The 25,817-nt window shown below is 40.8% G+C and overlaps 1 protein-coding gene across 5 annotated transcripts in view; it reads right to left on the reverse strand.

Annotated features, from left to right (window-relative positions):
* Positions 1–987: 987 nt before the first annotated feature.
* The window catches only part of TPST2 (tyrosylprotein sulfotransferase 2), a 59,293-nt gene continuing 34,463 nt past the window's right edge, over positions 988–25,817 (reverse strand). The window contains exons 1-9 of one of the 5 annotated variants that reach the window (XM_056529324.1): positions 24,223–24,241; positions 22,986–23,183; positions 22,585–22,730; positions 20,172–20,229; positions 14,018–14,924; positions 11,850–12,048; positions 11,617–11,667; positions 9,650–9,693; positions 988–1,603 (exon numbers count right to left, since the gene is read on the reverse strand). In XM_056529324.1, the coding sequence (XP_056385299.1) occupies positions 9,664–9,693; positions 11,617–11,667; positions 11,850–12,048; positions 14,018–14,865 (1,128 nt within the window). In that variant the 5' untranslated portion in view covers positions 14,866–14,924; positions 20,172–20,229; positions 22,585–22,730; positions 22,986–23,183; positions 24,223–24,241 and the 3' untranslated portion in view covers positions 988–1,603; positions 9,650–9,663. Of the gene's footprint in view, positions 1,604–9,649; positions 9,694–11,616; positions 11,668–11,849; positions 12,049–14,017; positions 14,925–20,171; positions 20,230–22,584; positions 22,731–22,985; positions 23,184–24,206; positions 24,323–25,817 lie in introns of those variants that run through there. The other 4 variants (XM_056529338.1, XM_056529333.1, XM_056529344.1 and 1 more) reach the window with 4 other exon arrangements.

Below are 25,817 nucleotides of genomic sequence, written 5' to 3' on the forward strand. Positions count from 1 at the left end.
CTCTCGAGAAAGCTCCCTGCATCCATGTAATCTGAATGTCCCGCCACCTGGCTAAACTAGGAAGTAAATGGGATAGAGCAAAAGACAGTAGTTGGGCAACCCTTGTAACAGTACAGTAGTGGGGGTAGTCCCCTATGTGATGACCATTTTTTTTCTTTTTTGCACAGAGCCGTGTAAATCAGTTAGAGGCCTGTAAATCAGAGGCGGGGATGTGAGGGCAAGCAAGGAGGAGTGTCAAGGTGTGGCACTTGAGCAGCTCAGCCCAGCCTCCTTGACACTTGGCTGAGAAAAAAAAAGTTTATAAGTTTGGCAACCACCATCAGCTCAAGATGAAGAACAAAACAAGTGTAAGGAAAAATGCTAAGTGTAATGCTAAGGGGGAGGAAAAAAAAAAAAAAAGGTGGACATCCACATGTTTATACACTGCTTATCAGCAAACGTTTTTATCTAACATGAGTTAGGTAGTACCTATTGTGATCGAACTGTATAAGGTCACACACCACTTCAAACCCACCTCTTCATATGTGTCCTCTAACCTAATGAGCATGGGAGAGTGACCCAGGTAGCTCCACTGCTGCCAGACCAAGCCTTCTGGCTCTGGGTCACATCACCAATAATGGCTGCTGCACTTAGTTCCAGGACTCCGGCCATTTGGTCCAAGTGTTTTTACCTAGCAGAATACTATGTAAGGCTAGGGCAGTGTTTTCCAAACAGCTGTTGCAAAGACTATAACTGCCAGCTAAATGCTGTCCGGGCACGCTGGGAGTTGTAGGTTTGCAATAGCAGGAGGCACACTGTTTGGCAAATACTGGGCTAGGGCTATATCCCATTGCTGGGATACATGTTGTAATACCTTCTCATTTTGTTACCCTACTTTGTACAAAGTCAAATCCGCTGTTACAATAAAAATAAAAACCACATTCTCTAACCCACCTGCAGAAGAAGAAAACCTCCTCGTGAAATAATAACCGGCAATGATAATGTGGCACTTCATTAAAACCATTTAATATAATGAAATCTGAATGAAAACTTGGAATGCAATGGATCATATATATTAAAATTTTAAATAGAGATCTGAGGAACACAGTTTAACACGTATGTAAAAATCATCTTTGCTTTTTTTCTTTTCTTCCACTTTTTTTTTTAAACACTTGAAACAAAATGACAGATTATTACAATGTACCAGTCTTTTGTGAAGAATAAGGAAAATTATTTATTGCAGCCACTCCTTCATTTCACCGGTCTGGGCGATCTATCAGCATGTGAGAGAGGATGCCCTCCCCATGGCACAATGAAATCTGAACCCGGGTGTCTGGTGCTTAATGTGGCAAAAATAAAAGCAGATTGTGGCTCTGTATAAAATACTGGCACCATATTCAGTAACAAATAAAAGATCCCATGATGGCTGAAAAGTCAGATGAGCTACACAAGTCCATTTTAACAACAAGTCTGAAAGGTTGTAGCGTACAAACAAGTGCAAATACATTCGCTCTAGACAGTCACAGTTTGGCAATATTTGGCAAGCAATATGCTTGGATATCAGGATTCCATCAGTGTCAGGATTTTTTTTTTCTGGTCTTGAGGAGATGGTCAACTTCAAACCCTGAAAAGAAAAGTAACATAGTAAATGCCCCCAGCTATATAGTCAATTACAACCAGATCACATCTCATTCTCCAGACACTTTAGAACATTGGTCCCAAACTGTGGCCCTCTAGATGTTGCAAAACTTCAACTCCCAGCATGCCCGGACAGCCGTTGGCTGTCCAGGCATGCTGGGAGTTGAAGTTTTGCAACATCTAGGAGGGCCACAGTGTGAGACCACTGATTTAGAAAAGAAAAGATACAAATTAATATAATGAAAATTTGTATCAGTCTTCAACATTCGCTATTCATATTTATATGCACAATTATTATTTAAGGGGTTGTTTGGTTTAGAAACCCATTTTGCACACCCCGACAGACCAATCCAAGCAAAAAAGATGGGATGGGTTCCTAATCTGGAATCTTCAATGATTAGACAAAGCAGACGGTGCCTGCAAAGAGGACTCCGCAGAAGTAGACATTACATGAACAGTATGGGCACCAGGTGACACTGTGGGCCAAGTAAACGCTTGCTGCCAGCTTCCTTGCGGATTACAGCTGATCACTGGGGGTTCCAGTTAATATTAAGGGATTGGTGAAGGCTTTAGGATTTTTTTTTTTCAGGTCATATAGCATTGCTGTGTAACCTTTATAGAACGAAGAGTATGCCAACGTAAATGGGTTTAAAGCCCCTGCAATATAGTAGGGGCCAAGATCTCAGAGACAGAAAGGGACTAAAAGTGGTTTGTTTTCTCTCACTCATTCACTCTCACCCCTGAAATTTTTCAAGAAAATGATTTATTTCTCACAGAAAAGGATTGCAGTAACGCATGTTTTGCTATACACATGTTTATTCCCTTAGTGTGTATTGGAACTAAACCAAAAAAGGGAGAAAAAAAAAAAAAAAAGCAAATTGGACATAATGTCACACCAAACTCCAAAAAGGGGCTGGACAAAATGATTGCCACCCTTTCAAAATTGTGGAAAAATAAGGTTGTTTAAAGCATGTAATGCTCTGTTAAATTCAAGGACAACAGAAAGAGGAGAAGAGAACTGTCTGAGGACTTGAGAACCCAAATTGTGGAAAAATATCAACAATCTCAAGGTTACAAGTCCATCTCCAGAGATCTAGATTTGCCTTTGTCCACAGTACGCAACATTATCAGGACGTTTGCAACCCATCGCACTGTAGCAAATCTCCCTGGGCGTGGACGGAGGAGAAAAATTGATGAAAGGTTACAACGCAGGATAGTCTGGATGGTGGATAAGCAGCCCCAAACAAGTTCCAAAGATATTCAAGCTGTCCTGCAGGTTCAGGGAGCATCAGTGTCAGTGCGAACTATCCATCGACTATTAAGTGAAACGATAGGCTATTGCAAGAGACCCAGGAGAACCCCACTGCTGACACAGACATAAAAAAGCAAGACTACATTTTGCCAAAATGAACTTGAGTAAGCCAAAATCTTTCTGGGAAAACATCTTGTGTGCAGATGAGACCAAGATAGAGCTTTTTGGTAAAGCACATCATTTTACTGTTTACCGAAAACAGAATGAGGCTTACAAAAGAAAAGAACACAGTGCAATATGGTGGAGGTTCGTTTTGCTACCTCTGGCACTGGGTGCCTTGAATGTGTGCAAGGCATCATGAAATCTGAGGATTACCAATGGATTTTGGGTCTCACAGTACAGCCCAGTGTCAGAAAGCTGGGTTTGGGTCCGAGATCTTGGGTCTTCCAGCAGGACAATGACCCCAAACATGCATCAAAAAGCACCCAGAAAGGGATGTCAACAAAGCGCTGTAGAGTTCTGAAGTGGCCAGCAATGAGTCCATATCTAAATCCCATTGAACACCAATGGAGAGATCTTAAAATTGCCGTTGGGAAAAGGCGCCCTTCCAATAAGAGACCTGGAGCAGTTTGCAAAGGAAGAGTGGTCCAACATTCCGGCTGAGAGGTGTAAGAAGCTTTTTGATGGTTATAGGAAGCGACAGATTTCAGTTATTTTTTCCAAAGGGTGTGCAACTAAATATTAAGTAAAAGGGGTATTCCAAGAATTTTTTTTATTTGACAATGCTACAGGGGCTGTAAAGTTAGTGTAGTTCATAATATAGTGTCTGTACCTGTGTGTGATTGTTTTCTCACAATTCTTCTGTGATTGTCACTCCAATATTTATTTTTAACAGCATACAAAATGACTGTGTCTCAGATTTTTCCCAAGTTGCAATGCGGTCCGAGACCAGACTCACTAGTCAGCTGATGACAGGGAGCCTGTCTGCTTCAATGGGTGGAGCGATCGTTTGGTGGGAGAGAGATCAATCTGCAACTAATGCAACAGCTGTAGGCACCCTGATTGAAAACCACAGGTCTTTTGAATGGATGCAGCTCATTTATGTTTCAATGGGTGGCGTGGCTGATGTGTGGGAGGGAGGAAAATTTAACTATGGGATTTGTAGTTTAAAAAAAAAAAGTAAACTAAAACAGGAAATACCAGTTCACAAAAAGCTAGCCACGATGTTATGGTAATCTCATGACATCGCCATTTAGCCCCAAGACAAGCGCAGATTCCTCCTAAGCATGTCCATTACTGTCTGCCAGGTACGTACTACAATCACCTTATAATCCCTTTAAGGGTGCCAATAAATGTTGTCCAGCCCATTTTTGTAGTTTGGTGTGACATGTCCAATTTGCTTTTTTCCACATCCTTTTTCGGTTTAGTTCCTATACACACCAAGGAAACATGTGTATAGCAAAACATGTGTTGCTGCAATCCTTTTCTGAGAGAAATACTTCATTTTCTTGGAAAATTTCAGGGGTGCCTACATTTACGGCCATGACTGTGATAGATATATATATATATATATATATATATATATATATATATATATATATATATATATATATATATATATAAATAAAACACTATTCACATTAGGTTCATATATTGCACCTCTGCATTTTTGGCACTATTTCCCAAAATCGAGGTAACAAAAACATGTTTCTGCTGCAATATGTGCAATCGCCGTAAAAAAAAAAAAAAAAAAAATCGCCTGAAATTTTTACAGCAGATGCAATCATTAGTGGCAAAAAGTTGGCAGAACTGCAACATGGTCATGCAATGTATGAACACAACCTGTGTGGTGATGTAAAATAAATGAATAAAATCTGTATGATTTTTAACTACACTTGTGCAATACCGCTAAAAAGTGGCTGGTCACTTAGGACTCAAGCAGTCTGGCCATTAAGGGGTTAACATCCAGATCCACAAAAACAATGCGTTTTTTTCCCCAGTTAAAAAATAATTATTATATACAGACACCTAATATGAGTCAATAGTGTCATCAAGATAATAACTGACCCCAAATGTAAGAAAAAGTGAAGTCATGATGTCAGTGTAAACAGAGAATATGTTAGTAGGTGGGCTTACAACAAAATGCCATCATGGTTCCAGCTTCTATAATCCTCAACTACCAGTTTTTGTGCCCAGGGAAAGAAGGTCTCCTATCGCAATAAAAGGGCAACGAGAAAAAGGTTTTGTCTTTGTGGTAGCTTGGGGGTGTAGGGTATAGGGGGTGTAGCTGTGCAGTGATGAAAGGGTGTTGGATTAAGCCTTAACTGTCGTGATGCCAGGGTGCGGGTTCTCCTCTGTATATTATATACCCTACCGCAACCTGTCCCAGGAACGATAGGGAGGAATAAAGGATTGTCCACAACCGGAATTTTAGTAAACTTAAGATAATTATCTACAAAAGTAATATATTGTTTCTCATTCGCACTTTTGTCAGGTGAATGCACCTGCTAATTTCTGTGTTTCTCAATAAATGTGTCATAAAAGGTTCAACCATTGTAAATGGTTTTTGTGCAGAGATTTCAAACTCTGTACACCAAATGTTAAGGGTGTTATAGTAGCTGTAAATCTTTAATTTTGTGTATATTGTATAGTGTAAATATTCCTTCCAGGAACTTGGGTCACATGATTAATAATTATATTGCTCTGCTAAGGTTAAGGACCTTCCAGGTCAGGTGCTCATGTCACGTGATGTACCACAATGCTTTGTAATAGGATTGACAGGTTTGGGGGTCCAATAAGCTTTGAGCCTGCCCCTTGCCATATAAGGGCGCTGTTATCCAATCCTCGCTCTCTTGGGTTCCGGACTAGCAGAGAGAAGCTCCATGAAAACTTTCAAGACAAATCTAAGCCTGAAGCCTGCTAACTTAAGCTGAATAAGAAAACGTGAGTTCAATCTAACTCAACCCTAATCCTACGTGACTACTGAACCTAAATAAAACCCCTAAATTCAGTGGAACAGCGTAATCAAGCATCAAAGCTTATTCACTAAAAGGTCCCAACCAAACCTGTGAGGAGCCTAAAAGTCTAGTCCTCTGTAAAGACTGTTGCTACGTTTAACCTGCATAAAATCTGCAGTAAAGTTATTTTCAGTTTACTAAATTCCGGTTGTGGACAATCCTTTATTCCTCCCTATCGTTCCTGGGACGAGTGGCGATAGGATATTTAATATACGGAAGAGAACCCGCACCCTGGCGTCACGACAGTTAAGGGTTAATCCAACACCCTTTCATCACTGCACAGCTACACCACCTATCCCCTACACCCCCAAGCTACCACCTTTTGGCGTCACGAACAGGATTCAAACCTGTGCGGGGAAACCCCATTGGATTTCGAAGTTATCACACTAATACTCCAATCAGGGCGAAGGAACTCTGACTTTGGGGACCACCCCACAAGGTACAGTACATGTACAGTACCTGGACACCACATCTTTATGAGGCAACTCCATTAAAAGGGGTTGACCACCTTTGACATTTTTATCTATACTGCAGCACTGCAGTGAGTATTATTCAGTCATTAACTAAGATTTCTATGCAGCCCCGTTCTCTCTAATCACCAAGCTCCATGCCAGTTTGGTTCCCTATCCCTTCAGGCAGCTGGATGGTTCATTTTTCCATACATGACTGCCTCTGGAGGAGCATGTGACATAGCACGTCATTGTGCCTTTATCATTGCACATGCTTGAGCGCAGTGTACTGCTATGGCGGATGCATGATAATGTGTATATGCCTATTTCCCACTACAGTAAATGCAAACCACATCCAGCTTTGTGTGAACATACCCCAACAGTAACTCAGTCTCTATAGTCACATAACTGAAACTACCACTGAGCACAAGGCAAGTAGTAAAATGCTAAAAATATACACTGCTCAAAAAAATTAAGGGAATTCTTAAACAACACACTGTAACTCCAAGTCAAATCACACTTCTGTGAAATCACACTGTCCACTCAGGAAGCAACACTGATTGACAATCAATTTCACATGCTGTTGTGCAAATGTAACAGACAACAGGTGGAAATTATAGGCAATTAGCAAGACACCCCCAATAAAGGAGTGGTCCTGCAGGTAGTGACTACAGACCAATTCTCAGTTCCTATGCTTCCTGTCTGATGTTTTGGTCACTTTTGAATACTGGCGGTGCTTTCACTCTAGTAGTAGCACGAGATGGAGTCTACAACCCACACAAGTGGCTCAGGTAGTGCAGCTCATCCAGGATGGCACATCAATGCGAGCTGTGGCAATAAGGTCTGCTGTGTCTGTCAGAGTAGTGTCAAGAGCATGGAGGCGCTACCAAGAGACAGGCCAGTACATCAGGAGATGTGGAGGAGGCCTTAGGAAGGCAACAACCCCGCAGCAGGACTGCTACCTCTGTCTTTGTGCAAGGAGGAGCAGGAGGAGCACTGCCAGAGCCCTGCAAAATGACCTCCAGCAGGCCACAAATGTGCATTTATCCAATCATACGGTCAGAAACAGACTCCATGATGGTGGTACTAGGGCCTGACGTCCACAGGTTGGGGTTACAGCTTACAGCCCACCACTGTGCAGGACGTTTGGCATTTGCCAGAGAACACCAAGATTGGCAAATTCACCACTGGTGCCCTGTGCTCTTCACAGATGAAAGCAGGTTCACACTGAGCACATGTGACAAACGTGACAGAGTCTGGAGACGCCATGCAGAATGTTCAGCTGCCTGCATATCCTCCAGCATGACTGATTTGGCGGTGGGTCAGTAATGGTGTGGGGTGGCATTTCTTTGGGGGGCCGCATAGCCCTCCATGTGCTTGCCAGAAGTAGCCTGACTGCCATTTGGTACCGAAATGAGATCCTCAGACCCCATGTGAGACTATATGCTGGTGCAGTTGGCCCTGGGTTCCTCCTAATGGAAGACAATGCTAGACCTCATGTGGCTGGAGTGTGTCAGCAGTTCATGCAAGAGGAAGGAATTGATGCTATGACTGGCCTGCCTGTTCCCCAGACCTGAATCCGATCAAGCACATCTGGGACATCATGTCTCGCTCCATCCACCAACGCCACGTTACACCACAGACTGTCCATTTGGTGGATGCTTTAGTCCAGGTCTGGGAGGACATCCCTCAGGAGACCATCCGCCACCTCATCAGGAGCATGCCCAGGCATTGTAGGGAGGTCATATGGGCACGTGGAGGCCACACACACTACTGAGCCTCATTTTGACTTGTTTTAAGGACATTACATCAAAGTTGGATCAGCCTGTAGTGTGGTTTCCCTCTTTGATTTTGAGTGTGACTCCATATCCAGACCTCCATGGGTTGATAAATTTAATTTCCATTGATCATTTTGGTATGATTTTGTTGTCGGCACATTCAATTATGTAAAGACGAAAGTATTTCATACGATTAGTTCATTTATTCAGATCTAGGATGTGTTATCTTAGTGTTCCCTTTATTTTTTTTTGAGAAGTGTATTAAAGCATGCAAAATAATTTACACCAGCAATAAATGTAAAACAGCTGTCTACACGTCTTGGTTTCGATCAGTATTTGCATTGCACAAAGCCCTAATATCTACCACCATGGAAATGAAGCACTCGCAGAGATCCCGCTCATTGGCCTGGAATTAGCAAACAGAAATGAGACACTATTTCTAGGGCTTTTTGGTGTGCTCTGAATTTTCCTGACAGGTTTAACATGTGTATGTCTGGTTTTTCTCAGAAAAACCTTAGAGTAAATGAAAAGTCTGACTAAATAATGATGTTCTGTGTTGCAAATTGTCCCATAATGGCACAACTGAAAGCAGAGAGGTGCATAACAAAAACCAACCAAATGCACTAACCAACCAGTAGACAGTAAATCTGACAAAATGCGAAAGCAAAATCCTAATATTTAGGGATTTTAAAAACCTGACAGTCTTAGTAAATCTGGGCCAATGTACCGTATTTTTCGCCGTATAAGACGCACTTTTTCTTCCCCAAAACTGGGGGGGGAAAGTTAGTGCATCTTAGAAGGCGAATACACACCTATGTCGGCGGTCCCTGCGGCCATCAACGGCCGGGACCCGCGGCTAATACAGGACATCACCGATCGTGGTGATGCCCTGTATTAACCCTTCAGACGCGTCGATCAAAACTGACCGCCGCATCTGAAGCGAAAATAACACTATCCCGTCTGTTCAGTCGGGCTGTTCGGGACCCTAACAGCTTACAGGACACTGGGAGGGACCTTACCTGCCTCCTCAGTGTCTGCTCCGTGCTGGGATCCCTTGCATGGCCGGCACTCTCCGTTGTCATGCGTAGTGATGTCATGGCGGCGATGGAGAGCGAGGATACCGGGCAGCAGAGACGTTCCGGAGCGACGGGGACACCCAGGGACGCGGCGAGAGCGATGGAGGGCAACATCCAGGGCAGCGGTGACAGGTCCGGAGTGGCAGGGACTCATGAGTACTACCTCCTATACCAGTGGTCTTCAACCAGCAGACCTCCAGATGTTGCAAAACTACAACTCCCAGCATGCTCGGACAGCCAACGGCTGTCCGGGCATGCTGGGAGTTGTAGTTTTGCAACATCTGAAGGTCCGCAGGTTGAAGATCACTGTCTTATACTTTACATTGTATTTGGTTCAGAATCTTTATTTTCTAGATTTTTATCCTATAAAATTAGGTGCCTCTTATATGCCGGAGCGTCTTATATGACGAAAAATACGGTATATGATATACTACATAGAATAGCAGCTACAGACTTGTACCTGATCCTCTGCTGTCACCAGTGTGAGGAGTTATTCTGATGAATCTGGAAAAGAAGGAAGACAAACTTATTGCACAGATCAATACGGTTCTTTACAATTCTTATCACATGTTCTCTGTAACAGCACTGCAGTACCTGGGGAAAAATCCACACCATGCAATATGGTCAAAATGCTGTGGTGGCAAATCAGATAGTTTTGGTGAAGATTTGCAACTGGAGAACTCTGGTGTAAAATATGTACAAAATCAATATTGATGCTGTTTTGGATCAACCAGTTTAAAGGTAACAGTGCCCTGCTCACTACCTAAAAAGGCTTAGAGGGGCTGTCCAGCAAAAAAAAATATAAATATATAAAATTATAATAAAGAAAACCCCTTAAAAGCGAACAATGTCAGGGAGACTATGGAACTTTATGTCAGACTATGGAACTATGTCAGACTATAGACTATGGAACTTTATGAATTATCATGGTTAATTCATTCAAATGGAGGGCTGGTTTGGTTCTTGAGTTTGGTAACATCACAAGGTATGGTAACCAGGTTTCTAGAAAAGAGTTGTTGATCCAGAAGTTTATTATGGCTTATTTTTTTTTTTTTTTGCCTTTCTCTAGGTTAACACTGCAGGAGAACAGGTGACTGGGTGGACGTATGTCTTTTTCCAGCCTTAAAAACTATGTTACTAACTAAAACAGAAGTACAAGTCCTACTGTGATATGAATTCTCTCAAATCCAAAAAATTCATTTAAAACTTAACTGGGACTGCAAAGCTGATGGTTTATCCTTAGGCTGATGGGCTATCAAATATCAGAGCAGTGGGAAGAAGATTCGCCACTACCGATCAACTGAAGACGCACTGCATGCACTTTTAGTTCTGTTAGTGAATGCACCTGGTATTATAGCTCAGTATGTCAGTCGTGCTTAACCCCTTCCCTCTTTGGCCATTTTTAATTTTTGCACCATTGTTCTAAAAAAAAAATCATAACACTTTAAATTTTCCACCTACAGACCCATAGGATGGCTTGTTCTTTGCGCCAACAATTTTACTTTGTAATACCATTAATAATTTCACCACAAAATCTACGGCAAAACCAGAAAAAAAATGTGTAGGACAAAATTTTAAAAAACAAAAAACGCCATTTTGTAATTTTTAGTGCCTTCCGTTACTACGCAGTGCAGTGTTCGGTAAAATTTACCTTATATTTATTCTGCAGGTCCATACGGTCACAAGGATATCCAATTTATATAGGTTTGATTTTATTTTACTACAAACAAATTATAACTACACGCACCAAAAGTAGTATGTTCAAAATTGTCATCTTCTGACCCCTATAAAACTTTTTTCTTTTTCTGCAAATGGGGCGGTTTGGGGCTCATTTTTTGCATAGTGATCTTAAGTTTTTATCGGTACCATTTTTGTTTTGATGGGACTTTTTGATCGCTTTTTATACATTTTTTGGGGGTATACAAAATGACCAAAAATACACAATTTTAACCTATACGCGGTTTAATTAAATATTATATTTTTATAGTTTGGACATTTACCCACGCGTCGATACCACATACGTTTATGTTTATTTTTGTTTAAATTTATTTATTTTTTTTAATGGGAAAAGGGGGTGATTCAAACTTTTATTTGGACTGATAGCAACCGGGACCCACAGTGTATAATGCGCGCCATACCTCGGGAGCCTGCAGTGGACGTACATTCATGTCTATTTGCGGCAAGGGGTTAAGGGTTGTGACTGATCTATAATACCAGGCACAGCCACTTTGGAGCTGTGCCTGGTAAACTATGAACGGGACAAGGCCCTCACTGGAGTGCCCTAGTCCATTCAATCAGCCGATTGGCAGAGGTGATGAGAGTTGGACCTGCTCCAGTCTGATATTGATACAGTCCTGTTTTTGTAGTCCCAGAGAACCCATTTAAGCATAAAATCAGAAGCATTTAGAGCATATGAAGAAATGTTACCTGAATAAATCCTTTCAGGCTGCTTGGTGTTTTAAAGTCCCCCTTTAGGATCTGGAAAATAATGAGAACATGTGTATGTGTTATGAGACACAAATAAACATTAAATACATTGACATTGTACATTGCAGTACAGTATAGCATAGCATAGCATATATAAATAAAAACTCTGAGCATAAGGTAGGCTATATTTCTAGATAACATGTACATGCCGCCCACATCATAGATATACTCACTCGGTGGGTGTTGTTGACCACTAATGCATCGGGATTACCATATTTTGGCGGGTTGGCAAAGGGATCATATCCTAGTCGGGCAAGCATTGGAGCTATACGAGACATGTCATCTACTATGTCTGTTGGCAGCTTCCCAACCCATTTAGTCAAGGCCTCAAGATTCACAGGCTTCATTACTTGGTCGGTTGACTTTTCAGTCCTGAATATTAAAGACAAAAAATAAATGTTAAAGCAGGTAGAGAAGAAAAAGGAAGTTCTGGCAGATAACCACAGGCCTGGGTGAACGGTGCTGGAGAACTACAGTCTAAGGAAAACCTATAAGAAAAAGACTTGACTCAGAAAGCAGGAGTGGAGGCAGTGATGGCACTACCACTAATTTACGCAGTTGACACTCTTCCTTGGTTGCCTCATTGTACCCTAAATGCCTGAAGGGACAGATGTTCAGGTAAATTGAGAAAACCTGGAAGAGGCATTATATAGGCTGCCAGGAATCACATTTTCTTTGCTCCACAATCTTTTGTGGGCTGGCTGTGCACAGCATGACATGTACAAACTCTCTCACAATCCCACATGCCCCACTGCATATGCACAATCCCCAGCAGCACAGTATATGGGGGGCAGTGTCAGCCGGGTTAGTGCATGTGCTGAGGAGCCGGAACAGATGCAATCAATCCTATGACAGACAGAAGGGGACTAAAATCATACAGTGCATATGTGAGAACCATACTGGATCACCAAGGGTGTATGCTACTGAGGACAACAGGATATCTAAAGAAAGGAGGCACTAGTATGTGGTTGACTCTCCAACCATTCAATATAAAAACACATGTACAGTACCTAACAAAAAGAACCTATTAAACTTCATGGTAAAAAACCCTTTACGGTATTTTAGGGTTACCAGAAAGACACTGGCACCCCCATTAATTATGAGGATCCCATGACGACTCCTAATTGAATGGCATGGCAGTCAAGCATGCATACTGGTGATCCATTCCCAATCAAACTCTGTACTGGTTTTGTTTGCCTGTCCTACAGACTTTTAATGGAAAGGCAGTGTGAATGCCTGACCACTATTCTAATGTTGTATGGGACACAGGACCCACCTGTTCTTATGATCATAATGCATAAGTTTGTCAGCCGACCACATGTGTTCTCACTCTTATGAGTTATGTCTATATACTGCATCATTTATTATTTCACTAAATAGACTCCCCACCTCACATCAGAATGACTTATACTTTTCACAAAAAGAATAAAAAGTAGTAGGAAAAAAGGGGCTCTTAAATAGGTTTGCCCACCATGTGTTTTCAGCTCTCTGCATTGCTCCTTCTGGCTCCACTTCCTGGCTTGGACAGTCCAGTAAGCAGTGGAGGGATGCAGGGAGCTTTCTTGGGTGCACGCTTCCCTGCCCAGACACAGTGGGGGAGATTCTCAAAGAATTTAGCGCCCAAAAAAAAAAATAATTTGCGCCAAAATCTCTTTTTTCTTTTTTGGGTGGAGGTGGGGTAGAAAGGTGTTAATTATTATTGAAAAATATTTAAAAAAAAGATATTTTTTAATTAAATTTTTATTTATTTTTTGTCACTGCACCTGCACTTACATTTAAGCTCAGAAATGTTTTATTTATACAGTTATTGCTAGTCTGGGCACTAGTAACCATGGAATATTTCGTGAGATGTATAAAATTTGGCACAAAAATTGCCGATTTTGGCACCAAACTCAGCAATTTTGGCGCAAAAAAATTCCAATATGGCTGAAACAAAATAAAAATTGGTAACCTTCATGGTAAAAAAACCTTGTGAATAATATCGCTGGAACAGGAATTACAGTAGTTTTTGAGAATCTCCCCCAGGGTGTGTCTCTATGGGAAAGCGGGAGGTACAGCACTCTTGTTTCTTCGTCTCTCCTATAGAGATGTATGGAGGGGGCGTGTAGACCCCTTGCCGTGTACAAGCAGAGCTGGGGCACTGTGCAGGAGATCACAGGAGTCCCAGCAGTTGGGCTCACAGGATCAGACAATTATCCTCTATCCTGTGAATAGGGGATAAGATTAAAAGTGCTGGAGTACTTACTCCTAACTACGACTGCAACTAATTGATACTCCTGCATGGAACAATGAGACCAACAATACAAATTAAGTTGGCCCCATTTCCAATGGTAATACTCACTTAGAGAGGGATACGCCTCCTGGTTTTCCAATCAATTCCTCGTGATGAAGCACTGCATCACTCCAAGGAATACCCAGAAACTCAATGATGGCATGCATGGTTTGCTTGGGATGCAGGACTAGTTGTTCATAGTAAACCGGTAGGCACTTGTGCTCTCCGATCTCTAAGCACTGTGCGTACATGATCTCTATTGCTTTGTTCCATTTGGTCAAACAGTCTCTATAGCTGTTTAAGTCAAAGCCAGCTATAGTTATCTTCCTGGTAATCATGGAATGTACAGATGCACGTCCATCTCGAATCATAAGGAGAAACTTGGCATTTGGAAACAGTTTGGAGAGATAAACTGAGGATTTCAAAGTAAAAGGGTCCTTGTTACATAATAGTTTGGCAGGTTCTCCATGTTTTGCTATAATTTCTAATATAAAGGCCTGCACAGCGGCATCCATAACTACATCTGTTACTCCAGCCTCATCAAGACGCATCTTTTCACTGCCAGATTTCGACCATGCTTGGCGCATTGCTAATATCCTTGGGATAATGCGTGTCTCTTCTCCACAGCGGACGTCCGGATGAGCATCAAGCATGGCTCTCATTAATGTGGTACCACTTCTAGGCACTCCGCCAATAAATATAAGGGGCATGCCTTTACTGTATCGGTACTCTATGTTATTGGCATCCATCATTACAAGTTCTTCACTTTCTGGCTTCATGGCACCCCAGTTTTTTCTACCATAACTTTCATCCAGAATTTGCTGGCATTCTAGCATTTGCTGGCCAAGATGCACTGCTAAGGCCACCAAGACAATGAAGCTAAACACCAACAGCACCTTCCTCACAGTGAACCGCATTCTTACTGGTCAACATGTGGAGACTAAGCTTTCAGTGTGATAATGTTTCCAGGAGGACCCTTAAAGAAATAAAAGAGAAAAAGTAATAGTCATATTAAAAGCCGCTACTAAGAGCATGTTCACACAGTATAGATCCCCTGCAGTTGAGTTGCAGAAAATCTGTAGCGTTTTTTTCATAAAAAGAAAAAAATAATTGTATTTGAAGGGATATTCCCAACATCAAATGTTATGCCATATACAGTCATGGCCGTAAATGTCGGCACCCCTGAAATTTTTCAAGAAAATTTGAGTATTTCTCACAGAAAAGGATTGCAGTAACACATGTTTTTCTATACACGTTTATTCCCTTTGTGTGTATTGGAACTGAACCCAAAAAGGGAGGGAAATATCCTAATTGGACACTGTCACACCAAACTCCAAAAATGGGCTGGACAAAATGATTGGCACCCTTTCAAAATTGTGGAAAAATAAGATTGTTTAAAGAATGTGATGCTCCTTTAAACTCACCTGGGGCAAGTAACAGGTGTAGGCGATATAAAAATCACACCTAAAAGCAGATAAAAAGGAGAGAAGTTCACTTAGTCTTTACATTTTGTGTCTGTGTGTGCCACCCTAAGTATGGACAACAGAAAGAGAAGAGAACTAAAATTGTGGAAAAATATCAACAATCTCAAGGTTACAAGTCCATCTCCAGAGATCTAGATTTGCCTTTGTCCACAGTGCGCAACATTATCAACAAGTTTGCAACCCAGGGCATTGTAGCTAATCTCCCAGGGCATGGATGGAAGAGAAAAAATTGATGAAAGGTGTCAACGCAGGATAGTCCGGATGGTGGATAAGCAGCCCCAAACAAGTTCCAAAGACATTCAAGCTGTCCTGCAGGCTCAGGGAGCATCAGTGTCAGCGCCAACTATCCGTCGACATTTAAATGAAATTAAACGCTATGGCAGGAGACCCAGGAGGACCCCACTGCTGACACAGACATAAAAAAGTAAGACTACATTTTGCCAAAATGAACTTGAGTAAGCCAAAATCCTTCCGGGAAAAAGTCTTGTGGATAGGTGAGAACAAGATAGAGCTTTTTGATAAAGCACATCATTCTACTGTTTACCGAAAACGGAATGAGGCTCACAAAGAAAAGAACACAGTACCTACAGTGAAATATGGTGGAGGTTCAATTATGTTTTGGTGTTGTTTTGATGCCTCTGGCACTGGGTGCCTTGAATGTGTGCAAGGCATCATGAAATCCGAGGATTACCAATGGATTTTGGGTCGCACTGTACAGTCCAGTGTCAGAAAGCTGGGTTTGTGTCCAAGATCTGGGTCTTCCAGCAGGACAATGACCCCAAACATACGTAAAAAAAGCCCCCAGAAATAGATGGCAAAGTGCTGGAGAGTTCTGAAGTGGCGAGCAATGATTCCAGATCTAAATCCCATTGAACACCTGTGGAGACATCTTAAAATTGCTGTTGGGAAAATGTGTCCTTCCAATAAGAGAGACCTGGAGCAGTTTGCAAAGGAAGAGTGGTCAAACATTCCGGCTGAGAGGTGTAAGAAGCTTATTGATGGTTATAGGAAGCAACTGATTTCAGTTATTTTTTCCAAAGGGTGTGCAACCAAACATTAAGTTAAGGGTGCCAATAATTTTGTCCAGCCCATTTTTGGAGTTTGGTGTGACATTATGTCCAATTTGCTTTTTTTTAGGATATTTTCCTCCCTTTTTTGGTTTAGTTCCAATACATACAAAGGGAATAAACACGTGTATAGCAAAACATGTGTTACTGAAATCCTTTTCTGTGAGAAATACTTCATTTTCTTGAACAATTTCAGAGGTACCAACAATTAAGGCCTTGACTGTATATAGAAGAAGGAACAAGCAGCTGTTCAGTGGAGGTCTAACCACTGAAACCTCTGCCGATCCTAACATAGGAAAATTGTACCCCCGAATGAATGGAGCAGCTACCAAACACTGCAAAGCATGGACTCCGTAATGTCTGGAAGCCCCAAAGATAATTCATAGAGTGCTTGCAATGCAGGCTCCAAACATTTGTGGTACAACATTTTTTGGTTTTCGGGTGGGGTCCCACTGGTTGGACCCCTCTTCTCAGCTTGTTATCCCCTATTCTGTGTATACAAGATACTTTTTTGATGCTGGGAATACCCCTTTAAAATCTGTTGTAGATCAGTTACAAAAAATCTGCATCGTGTGAACATACCCTAAACCAGAATATTGTTATACCACTACCATATAGTGGTATATCAGAACATATTGATTTTTAATTGCGATCTAAAAATACTGTTCTATTCCCATCTGCGTACAGTACCACCAATACACACAAGGTGGCAGTGTTCTGCTCTAACAACTGGCTAGACAAGGTCTATGTGTTACCTAAACATTTCAATCAGTTATTTCGGATCCCTTTATCCCCATTTCCAACAAACCTCCGACTGTGTGTACACATAAATAATGACTGGTCCTGGCATAGATGCTTGTTTATATACACAAATGAAAGTTCTTAAACAAGTCCTTTTAGTGAAGCCAGTGAATGTGTGAAACAAGCAAAGCCTTGTCAGTCCAGTATTATATAACAATGCAGCTCCGCTTATTCACAGATCACAGACTCTTTTGTGGTTACGGCAAATTACAAACTCCTCAAAGTCTTCAAATTTCCTGCAGATTCCCAGGCGCCCGATGAGGAGGAGACTACAACATGTTGTCTACAGAATACCATACTGCTGTTCTATAGCACATTAGATGGGGTACCGACAACAGCCTGTTTTTCTTCATCCTAGATATGTCTTAAGATTAAGGAGTTACTGTAATTTAAAAAAAAAAAAAAAAAACTCCATAGGAACACATTAATAATTTTGATTGGTCAGGGTCTAGGTGCAGAGACCCTCACCGATCACTAGAATCAGCAGGGAGAGGAGTTTGGCCAAGTTCTTTCCCTCCAGCTGCAGGAGATGGGTTATATGGAAAGTCTATGGATCTTGTCTCCTGCCGGGTGCTTCTCCCTGCTTATCCTCGTCATTGGTGATGGCATCAACCAGAACCCAACTAATCAAAACTTTTGAATTATTATTTTTTTTTTTTAAATGACGGAGACAATCTAAGATCTGAGGACTGGGAATGATAGGGAAGCAAGGAAACTGTCATGGTTCCTGGAACCAAACCATAAAAGCCTTGTTTTATGATGCTTCGCCCTGCCGAGTCTCACCTTACTACAAGGGTTCATTGATACACCCCGTTTGTGCTCCTATCAGAATGGTGGGAAATCTGGATTCCTTTGACAAGGGAATGTTTTTTCCACTACCCTCTTTTCCCCATTCGGAGTCTTGCCCTTCTGTTTCCCTTAGAAAGCAATGACCCTGGAACTGGTTGGATAGCTCATCCATACAAAGCAATGTGTTTTGCATTCAGATACATTTGCTGCAGAACCAACCATGTGCCTGACCTGCAGAATGGTTTTTGTGGGGTTTACTCTGAACACGAGTAAACCCCACAAAGGTTAGCATGACCTTAAAAGGGGTACTCCGCTGCTCAGCTTTTGGAACAAACTGTTCCGAAAGCTGGAGCCCCCGCCGGGAGCTTGTGATGTCACGCCCTGCCCCCTCAATGCAAGTCTATGGGACCTGCATTGAGGGGGCAGGGCGTGATGGCATGAGGGGGCGGGGCTATGATGTCACGAGCTCCCGTGCCGGCTCCAGCATTTGGAAGTTTGTTCCCCTTTAAGGACTTTTTGATCTCTAAATTTCCCCCTTCTTATGGGGACTAACACAAAGTGATCCACAGAAAGTGCATGTAATTTTAAGATGCAAACCTGTGTTACATGTCCAGAAGCTCTTATCATAAAAGGACAGCCACGTCCTAAGAAAGTGGCTGTTCAGCGTATGTAATAGGGACACAGATAAGAGCTGTACAAACCACTTCATGGAGAAATGGCAACTCCCTGATAAAGTGGCTAGCAGGAGTTCTGGGTGGCTCTAGTTTTAGCAAAATGTTAAGCTCAGACCTGATGGTGACTATAGAAGGAAGTCTTTGGATGTTGCATTACATGTGTTTTAGTAGGTTTGAATGTTGGCTTGTTAGGTAACATGTTTACCGTCTGAGGAACGTCATGTGGGAAGGGCATGCCATGTATATAGTACTAACTGCAGAGGTGGCATATGGAAAGAGTATTTTCAGTTGGCATTAGAATCATTTGGTGTTTTAAATGGAAAAACAAACACTGAAATTAGACTAAAAGGCTTGTTATACTGAATAATACATTGTGTGGTTGCAGTTATAGTGCTAAAACATCTGAAGTGATGATTAAACAGTGCTAAAATATCTGCTTATAAAAAGCCTGCATTTCTGGCTGACAATTTTGCAGACTCCTTTTGAACATTAGATTCAGTCTCTCGTCCGCTGCACATGAAATATGAGCCATCTCTAGTCCAGTCAACATATGGCACATGTTTTTGTTTTTTTATTGCAAAATACTTTATGGTGTATCAAGATATATGTCATAATAGTGTGATTAGGAGGCCCAACTAATGGAACTTCAATGACCTAAGTATGGTCAATCTCCATAAGGCTATGGCGGCACGTGGCAGAAACACTGCAGACTTTATTCAGTGACGTGTAGCATTTCTGTAGCTGAAAATTTGTACAAAGCCATTGAGGATTTTGGTGCATATCCTTCATCCCTGCTCTTGAAGTTAACAGTGATGCATAATGTAGTGTACGCATTGCAGCTTACTTTACATTGGCTGGGCTGGTAAATGCACTGTAGTGAGCAGAGATGCATACAGTACTGGACAGGGAGTCTCTGCTCCTGTACTTACAGTAACCAAATGCATATCGGCAGCAAAGGCCCAATTTAGCAGATTTTGACTTCCCAATTGAATTCAATACAGGTCAATGTCCACTGTGGATTTTTCCTGCAATGTGTGTTTGAGATTTACACCTTGCTGGAACTGTGGGTGTGTATTTTCCAAATGGAAATTTCTATGGAAAATCCACAATATTTCTGCCACAAAGCGGCTGTAATCTGAAAGTAGGTGGGGTGTACAAAAACACCCGATTGGGCTCCTGTCATTTGGACCACCTTCCATAACACTTGTGTGGTGATCTGCTGCTGGTGGAGATGGCTCATAGGCGACAACTACTACTATAGCAATAATTTCTAAGGGATTTGCTGGCTGTAAAGACCTGAATCTCAAATCACATGAATTATTCATGGCAAAAGATATCCATTTGTAACATCAAATATTAATAACAGCATTATTATAATATCAGATCATATTACTGAGGATGAACCCACCTAGCCATGGTGCACTCATCTTACTATGATCCCTTCTTTCTGCCTAAAATGGGACATCCTGAAAGAAAAAAGGGGAGACAACCATTTACAATTAAATCTGATATCAAGGATTGTTAGAAAAAAACTACATCTCATCAATACTACTTGTTATAACTAACACTGTCAGATGCAGAAAAGACGGCTTCTGTTCTTGTAAACCTTTTAACATAGTGAGAAACCATAAATTAGCTCTGTATATTCTCAAATAGATTACATCCATAGGACTGTGAATGGAAGGGGTTTTGGCACTTTCGCTGAATTTTTAAGGGTTTATTTATTTTTATAGGAAAAAAAAAAGTTATAAAGCTCGAGAGCCACCATTTTGTGTCTAACCAGAAAACTTTTTTTTTTCTCTCATTGCTGGTTTCTGGAAATGCATTTTCCCTCTATGTATGCTGAGCGGACCAGCAAATCTGTTTTAAACTGAATGCCAATTGACCTTGAGGGTCCATTTCTGAAACATGCACACCCATAGCCTGGACATTTTGTAGGGCTATGGCAGTTATCCTCCTAGCACAAAAGATCAGAAACGCAAAACTAATGAAAAATAAGTTTCTTTTATTGTTATTGCTCCAGTGCACCTGTTGTCACTTGCATTTACACCAAAGCAGGCCAAACGCTTATACTTCCTAACTGGACACATTGATATTGCTGAAGTTTACTTAGGCTGCTTTCACACTCCAAAATCCTCCGTTTTTAAGCATCCATAGGAAGATCCGTGTGAAAATCAGCTGAAAACGGCAGTAACAAAATCCTATACGTCCCTTAGAAAATCCCATTATAATCTATGGGATTTTCTAATATCCGTATTAATCAGTTATAGTCCGTTATTGATAACAGACATTAGTTTGTTACGGAAGATAGTTACGGAAGAAATAGTTCATGAACTATTTCTTCCGTAACAAACTAACGTCCGTTATCAATAACGGACTATAACTGATTAATACAGATATTAGAAAATCCCATAGATTATAATGGGATTTTCTAAGGGACGTATAGGATTATGTTACTGCCGTTTTCAGCTGATTTTCTCACGGATCTTCCTACGGATGTTTAAAAACGGAGGATTTTGTAGTGTGAAAGCAGCCTAAGTGTTATACTGAGATGCTTAAATATACCTGTATAACTCTAACTGGTGATAATCCTGTCTGTGTGTTTAAATTCTGCATTTCTTCCTTTTATGGCTTCAAATTTCGTTTACACTACATGCAGTTCACTGAGAAGGAGGGGGTGTTCCCCTGCTTGCCCTCACATCTTATGTGGCAACTTTCTTCCCTCACTCCTCAGATTTGACAACTGGCTGCTTTGTGCACTGGGGCTGTGTGGCATGCCTCCGCCTCACAGAGAAGGCTGCTTGCCATGCCCATAGTGCCTGTATTTGGATCCAATAGCAATAGCTGCAAGAACATGACAGCATTCTGCATAGTGGAGGTAACCCTATTTTTTTTTTAAACAAAAGTATATTACAAATATGCATATATTACTACCTACATTATAAAAAAAGGTTTTTGCAATGGCAGTGGCAAATTAAGTATTTGGTTTTAAGCAATGTTCATATACATGAATATGATTTCTTAATAAAATAGAGTAGCCTTCCAAAGTCAATGACAATTATGTTATATGAAAGGAGAGAGCAAAAAGCCTCCCTCCACTTGTGAAAGACAGAGGAATCTTCACACATGGTAATGATATAGAGCAGTCTGTTTTGCTACTAAGCAATGACTGCACTTGAGGAGAGTAAATGTCACACTAATGTGTCAAGTAGAAGTTCGACAAGTCATCTAACAACATCAATGTGTACATAGCACTTTCAGGTCTTAGTCATTCCCAACTAATGTGCTATTACAGAGATGTCAGATGAATCATTTAACACTGCAAACTTTCATAAACTTTTCTATCCCATTATTTTACATAGCAGGTGGCTTTGACAGGCAGAAAGTATAACCGGCCCCAACCACCTCCATTCACTGGACACATTTCCAGGGGCACCTCATGTCTATACAGGGAAGACTATGCTATGAGCTATAAACGCTAATAGATGCCAATGGATAGAAAACATAGAAGAACTGACATCTCTCCAAAACCTGGCTCACTATGACAGCTCCCTGGGGGACACCCTGTCAGCAAAGGAGCACAAGTTATTCTCAGATCTCAACTTTGCTCATTAAATCCGCAGCCAAAAATTCTCTCTCTAAAGAGATAACATCTATATGTTTTGTTTTTCTGCCGTAGAATTAATTTTCATCCCTGTTATTCGGCTGCTCGGATGGTCTGCAGCATGCTGCACAATGAAGCATTATATAAAAGCCTTTATAGATTAGTTTGTGGGCTGCAGTTACGGCGCGAGAATCATCCCCTAGGCCAAAATTCCCACCTGCACGTCATATGGAGCGTTCTCCATAATGCGGCACTTTTCACATAGTTTGTACAGATATAGCTGCCAGCTGTTCCAGGACTGTGGCTAAATATAGGCTCTTCTTCATTTTATTATTACATTGGAAAAAGTGGAAGTATCTAAAACTAAATAAAAGTATTGTTATTTCAGTAAACAGGCTGCTACTGTCAACGTTATGTACTAATAAGAACGACTAAATGCACTAAAAATAATAAGTGTACTGTAAACAATAACAAAGTACTGCAATAAGTAGTAACAAATAGATAAATGTAGTAGCTTAAGTATAAATACACCATAAATATAATAAGGCTATAAACATATAACTACTAGAATAATAGAGAAAAAGAAATAAAAAAGCGCCTACACATTATGACAGTTACCGAATAATAATTTTTTGTTTAGAGATAAGGTCCTATCACACCACAATCTAGCTAGGGTGAGCACAACCGATATATCCACGCTGCCGAGAATTGCGGTCTAAAACACAGCTGATCAGATAGCTGGGAGGCGAGTTGTGTCTCTATAAAGATGACTGGGGCCGGATTTTGTCATGTCGATCACTAAGCCATGAGCACTTACTGTAGAGGAAAGCAGTCATTGGTTATTAAAGAATCCTGTAACAAAGCTCCATTCAAACAAGCATCAACAAATGTTTGCGTTTGTATTTCTGCCGCAAGTCCTGATTGGGCTGCCGGCCTGATGACCAGAACTGACAGTATTATAGATTACCAGAATGCTTTTAGTTTGGGACACCTGACCAGTGTTTTCTAAAAAGGGTGCCACCAGTTGTTGCAAAACTACAACTACCAGCATGCCCAGACATCCAAAGGTTATTCGTGCATGCTGGGAGTTGAAGTTTTGCAACAGCTGGTGATACCCTGGATGGGCTGAGAATGTCATCCGTATTATGCACATATAAATGCAGCCTGTAGTCCTGTGTGACCTGAAGTCTGCATTAACCATTGAGGGATTTTTCCTGTAGTAAAGGCAAGTGTTTATTGGTTACTGAATGGCACCTGTCAGACTTAAAAGGGGTACTCCGGTGCAAAAAAAAATAATTTTCAAATCAACTGGTGCCAGATTTGTAAATGAAAATAGAAAGGACAGTGCAGCTCACAACTTTCCAGCCGAGGTATAGTGATTTACACCTACACCAGGTGTATGAAATCTGAAAGAAAAAATGTAATCACCACCTCAAGGCTAGTCTCAGGCAACTTGATACATGATGGGAAAAAGGAATTTGGATGAAATACGTGCTTCAATTTTTTTATGAAAAAATGTACAAAATGTATTCAACAACATAGACAGATAAAGTATCTAAACAAGTAAAATAAATAAAAATAAATAAATAATAGTGATGATTATTTTAATAAAAAAATAAAGCATCCACAAAAAACATGCAATCGATATGATGGTATATGGAGATTGCTGCCAAATCTAATACCACAGGGCCCTTGTGGAATGGTATAGTGTCCTGCACTGAGAATGAATAGTAAATACTAGTTTGTTTGATAGTCCGGCATCTCATGGATCAGAAAAATGGAATGTCAATACACAATGTAAATCAGTGTCTCCCACTCCGAATAGATAAATATATTTACCGGCTCATGTTATCACCTGCGGCACATTTTCCTCAGGTCCGCTTACAGGACGGTGGTATTCTGGTGTCGGAACGCTGGTCTGCCTCTCTGCGGCTGGTCTGCCTGCCACAGACCCGTAGTTTACCGCTGTAGTTGTAGTTACAAGGTGACACCTTTGTAGTGTCCTGGCATGGACCTCGTGTAGATCGATGGCGCCTGATGTCAGAGACACGTGGTTGATGATTATAGCAAGCCACCGGGATGAACTGCCAAATAAGCCAGAGGCATTGATTGGGCTGCGGATTGGGAGGCTACAGATGTTGCAAAAGGTAATAGCCGGATAATCCGTTCAACTCAGATGGAAAAGTTCAGTGCAGACTGGTACACTAATGGCAGTGTGTTTGTGGATGCGTTAGTTGCACCCTAGACGCGTTTCAGAGCTCTTAACCATTCAAAGTGGCCCTTTCTTCAGTAGAGATGTAAGTCGATCTGTCTAGTAGATCCTTATATACCCATTTGTTAATCAGAGTAAATGCACATGAGCTGTATGTTATGTAGAAAGCAAGAAATGGAATGGATTTGTATCCAACAGATAATGGCTACTATGTTTGCTGTATGTGCTTTTTAAAGAATTACATTATAACAAACAAGCATAGAATGAAACTTAGAACAATAAAATAAAAGGATGTTCAATGATAAATAATGAAGGAATGTAAAATAAAATAGAAGTAAAATAAAAAAGTAAATAAAATAGAATAAAATGAAATACAATAAAAATAAAATTAAAATAAAAATAGAAAGAAGAAAAAATTAGTGAGAATTAAATAGAATAAAAGAATCAAATAGAATCAAATAGAAAATAATAATGAAAATAAAAATGAAAAAGAATGATGAAATAGAATTAACATAAAAATATATTATTCTGGAAATAATGGAAAATGTGTTGATCCGAAGTGAATGAGGGGGACACAGTGGGCCCGAGTGGTGGTCCTCAGATCAGAAAGAAGAGTGCTGGGGCTCAGTGCGTCCCCTACAAAAATCCAAACAATTCGAAGTGAGAATTTAGACCATTTGGTTCCATCGTATTGAATTCATATATTTTCTTACTTTCTGCCCTCGACATTTTGGTTATAAAGCTACCTCCTCTCCAATCTTTTTTAATCCTCTGTATCCCAGTAAAGGATACATTTTTAAAATCCTTATGGTGGAGCTATTAGTAGAGGTCAGTGGAGGTTTAACGGAAGGGGCCACTCCACTGACCTCTAATAATAGCTCCAATACATGGCTTAATACCAAAGGTTTTTTTCACAGTGGCTTGTGTTCAAATTGTTTAAAAATTAAAGGTCCTAAAAAGACCACTGAAGTCGCTGCTGTGAGCAGCGATTTCAAGTGGTCCATAGAAGACCACATTTCCTGTGGCTCAACTGGGGTTATATATGTGATCGAGTGCAGTTGTAAGAAACAATATATAGGAAGAAAAGAACTCTAAAAATTGAAATTGCAGAACACCTCACCAATATAAAAAATGGTAATTTAAAACATCCCTTATTGGCACACCATAAAGATTTTAAAAATGTATCCTTTACTGGGATACAGAGGATTAAAAAAGATTGGAGAGGAGGTAGCTTTATA

This window comes from Hyla sarda, chromosome 1 (assembly GCF_029499605.1).
Source record: "Hyla sarda isolate aHylSar1 chromosome 1, aHylSar1.hap1, whole genome shotgun sequence".
NCBI lineage: Eukaryota > Metazoa > Chordata > Amphibia > Anura > Hylidae > Hyla > Hyla sarda.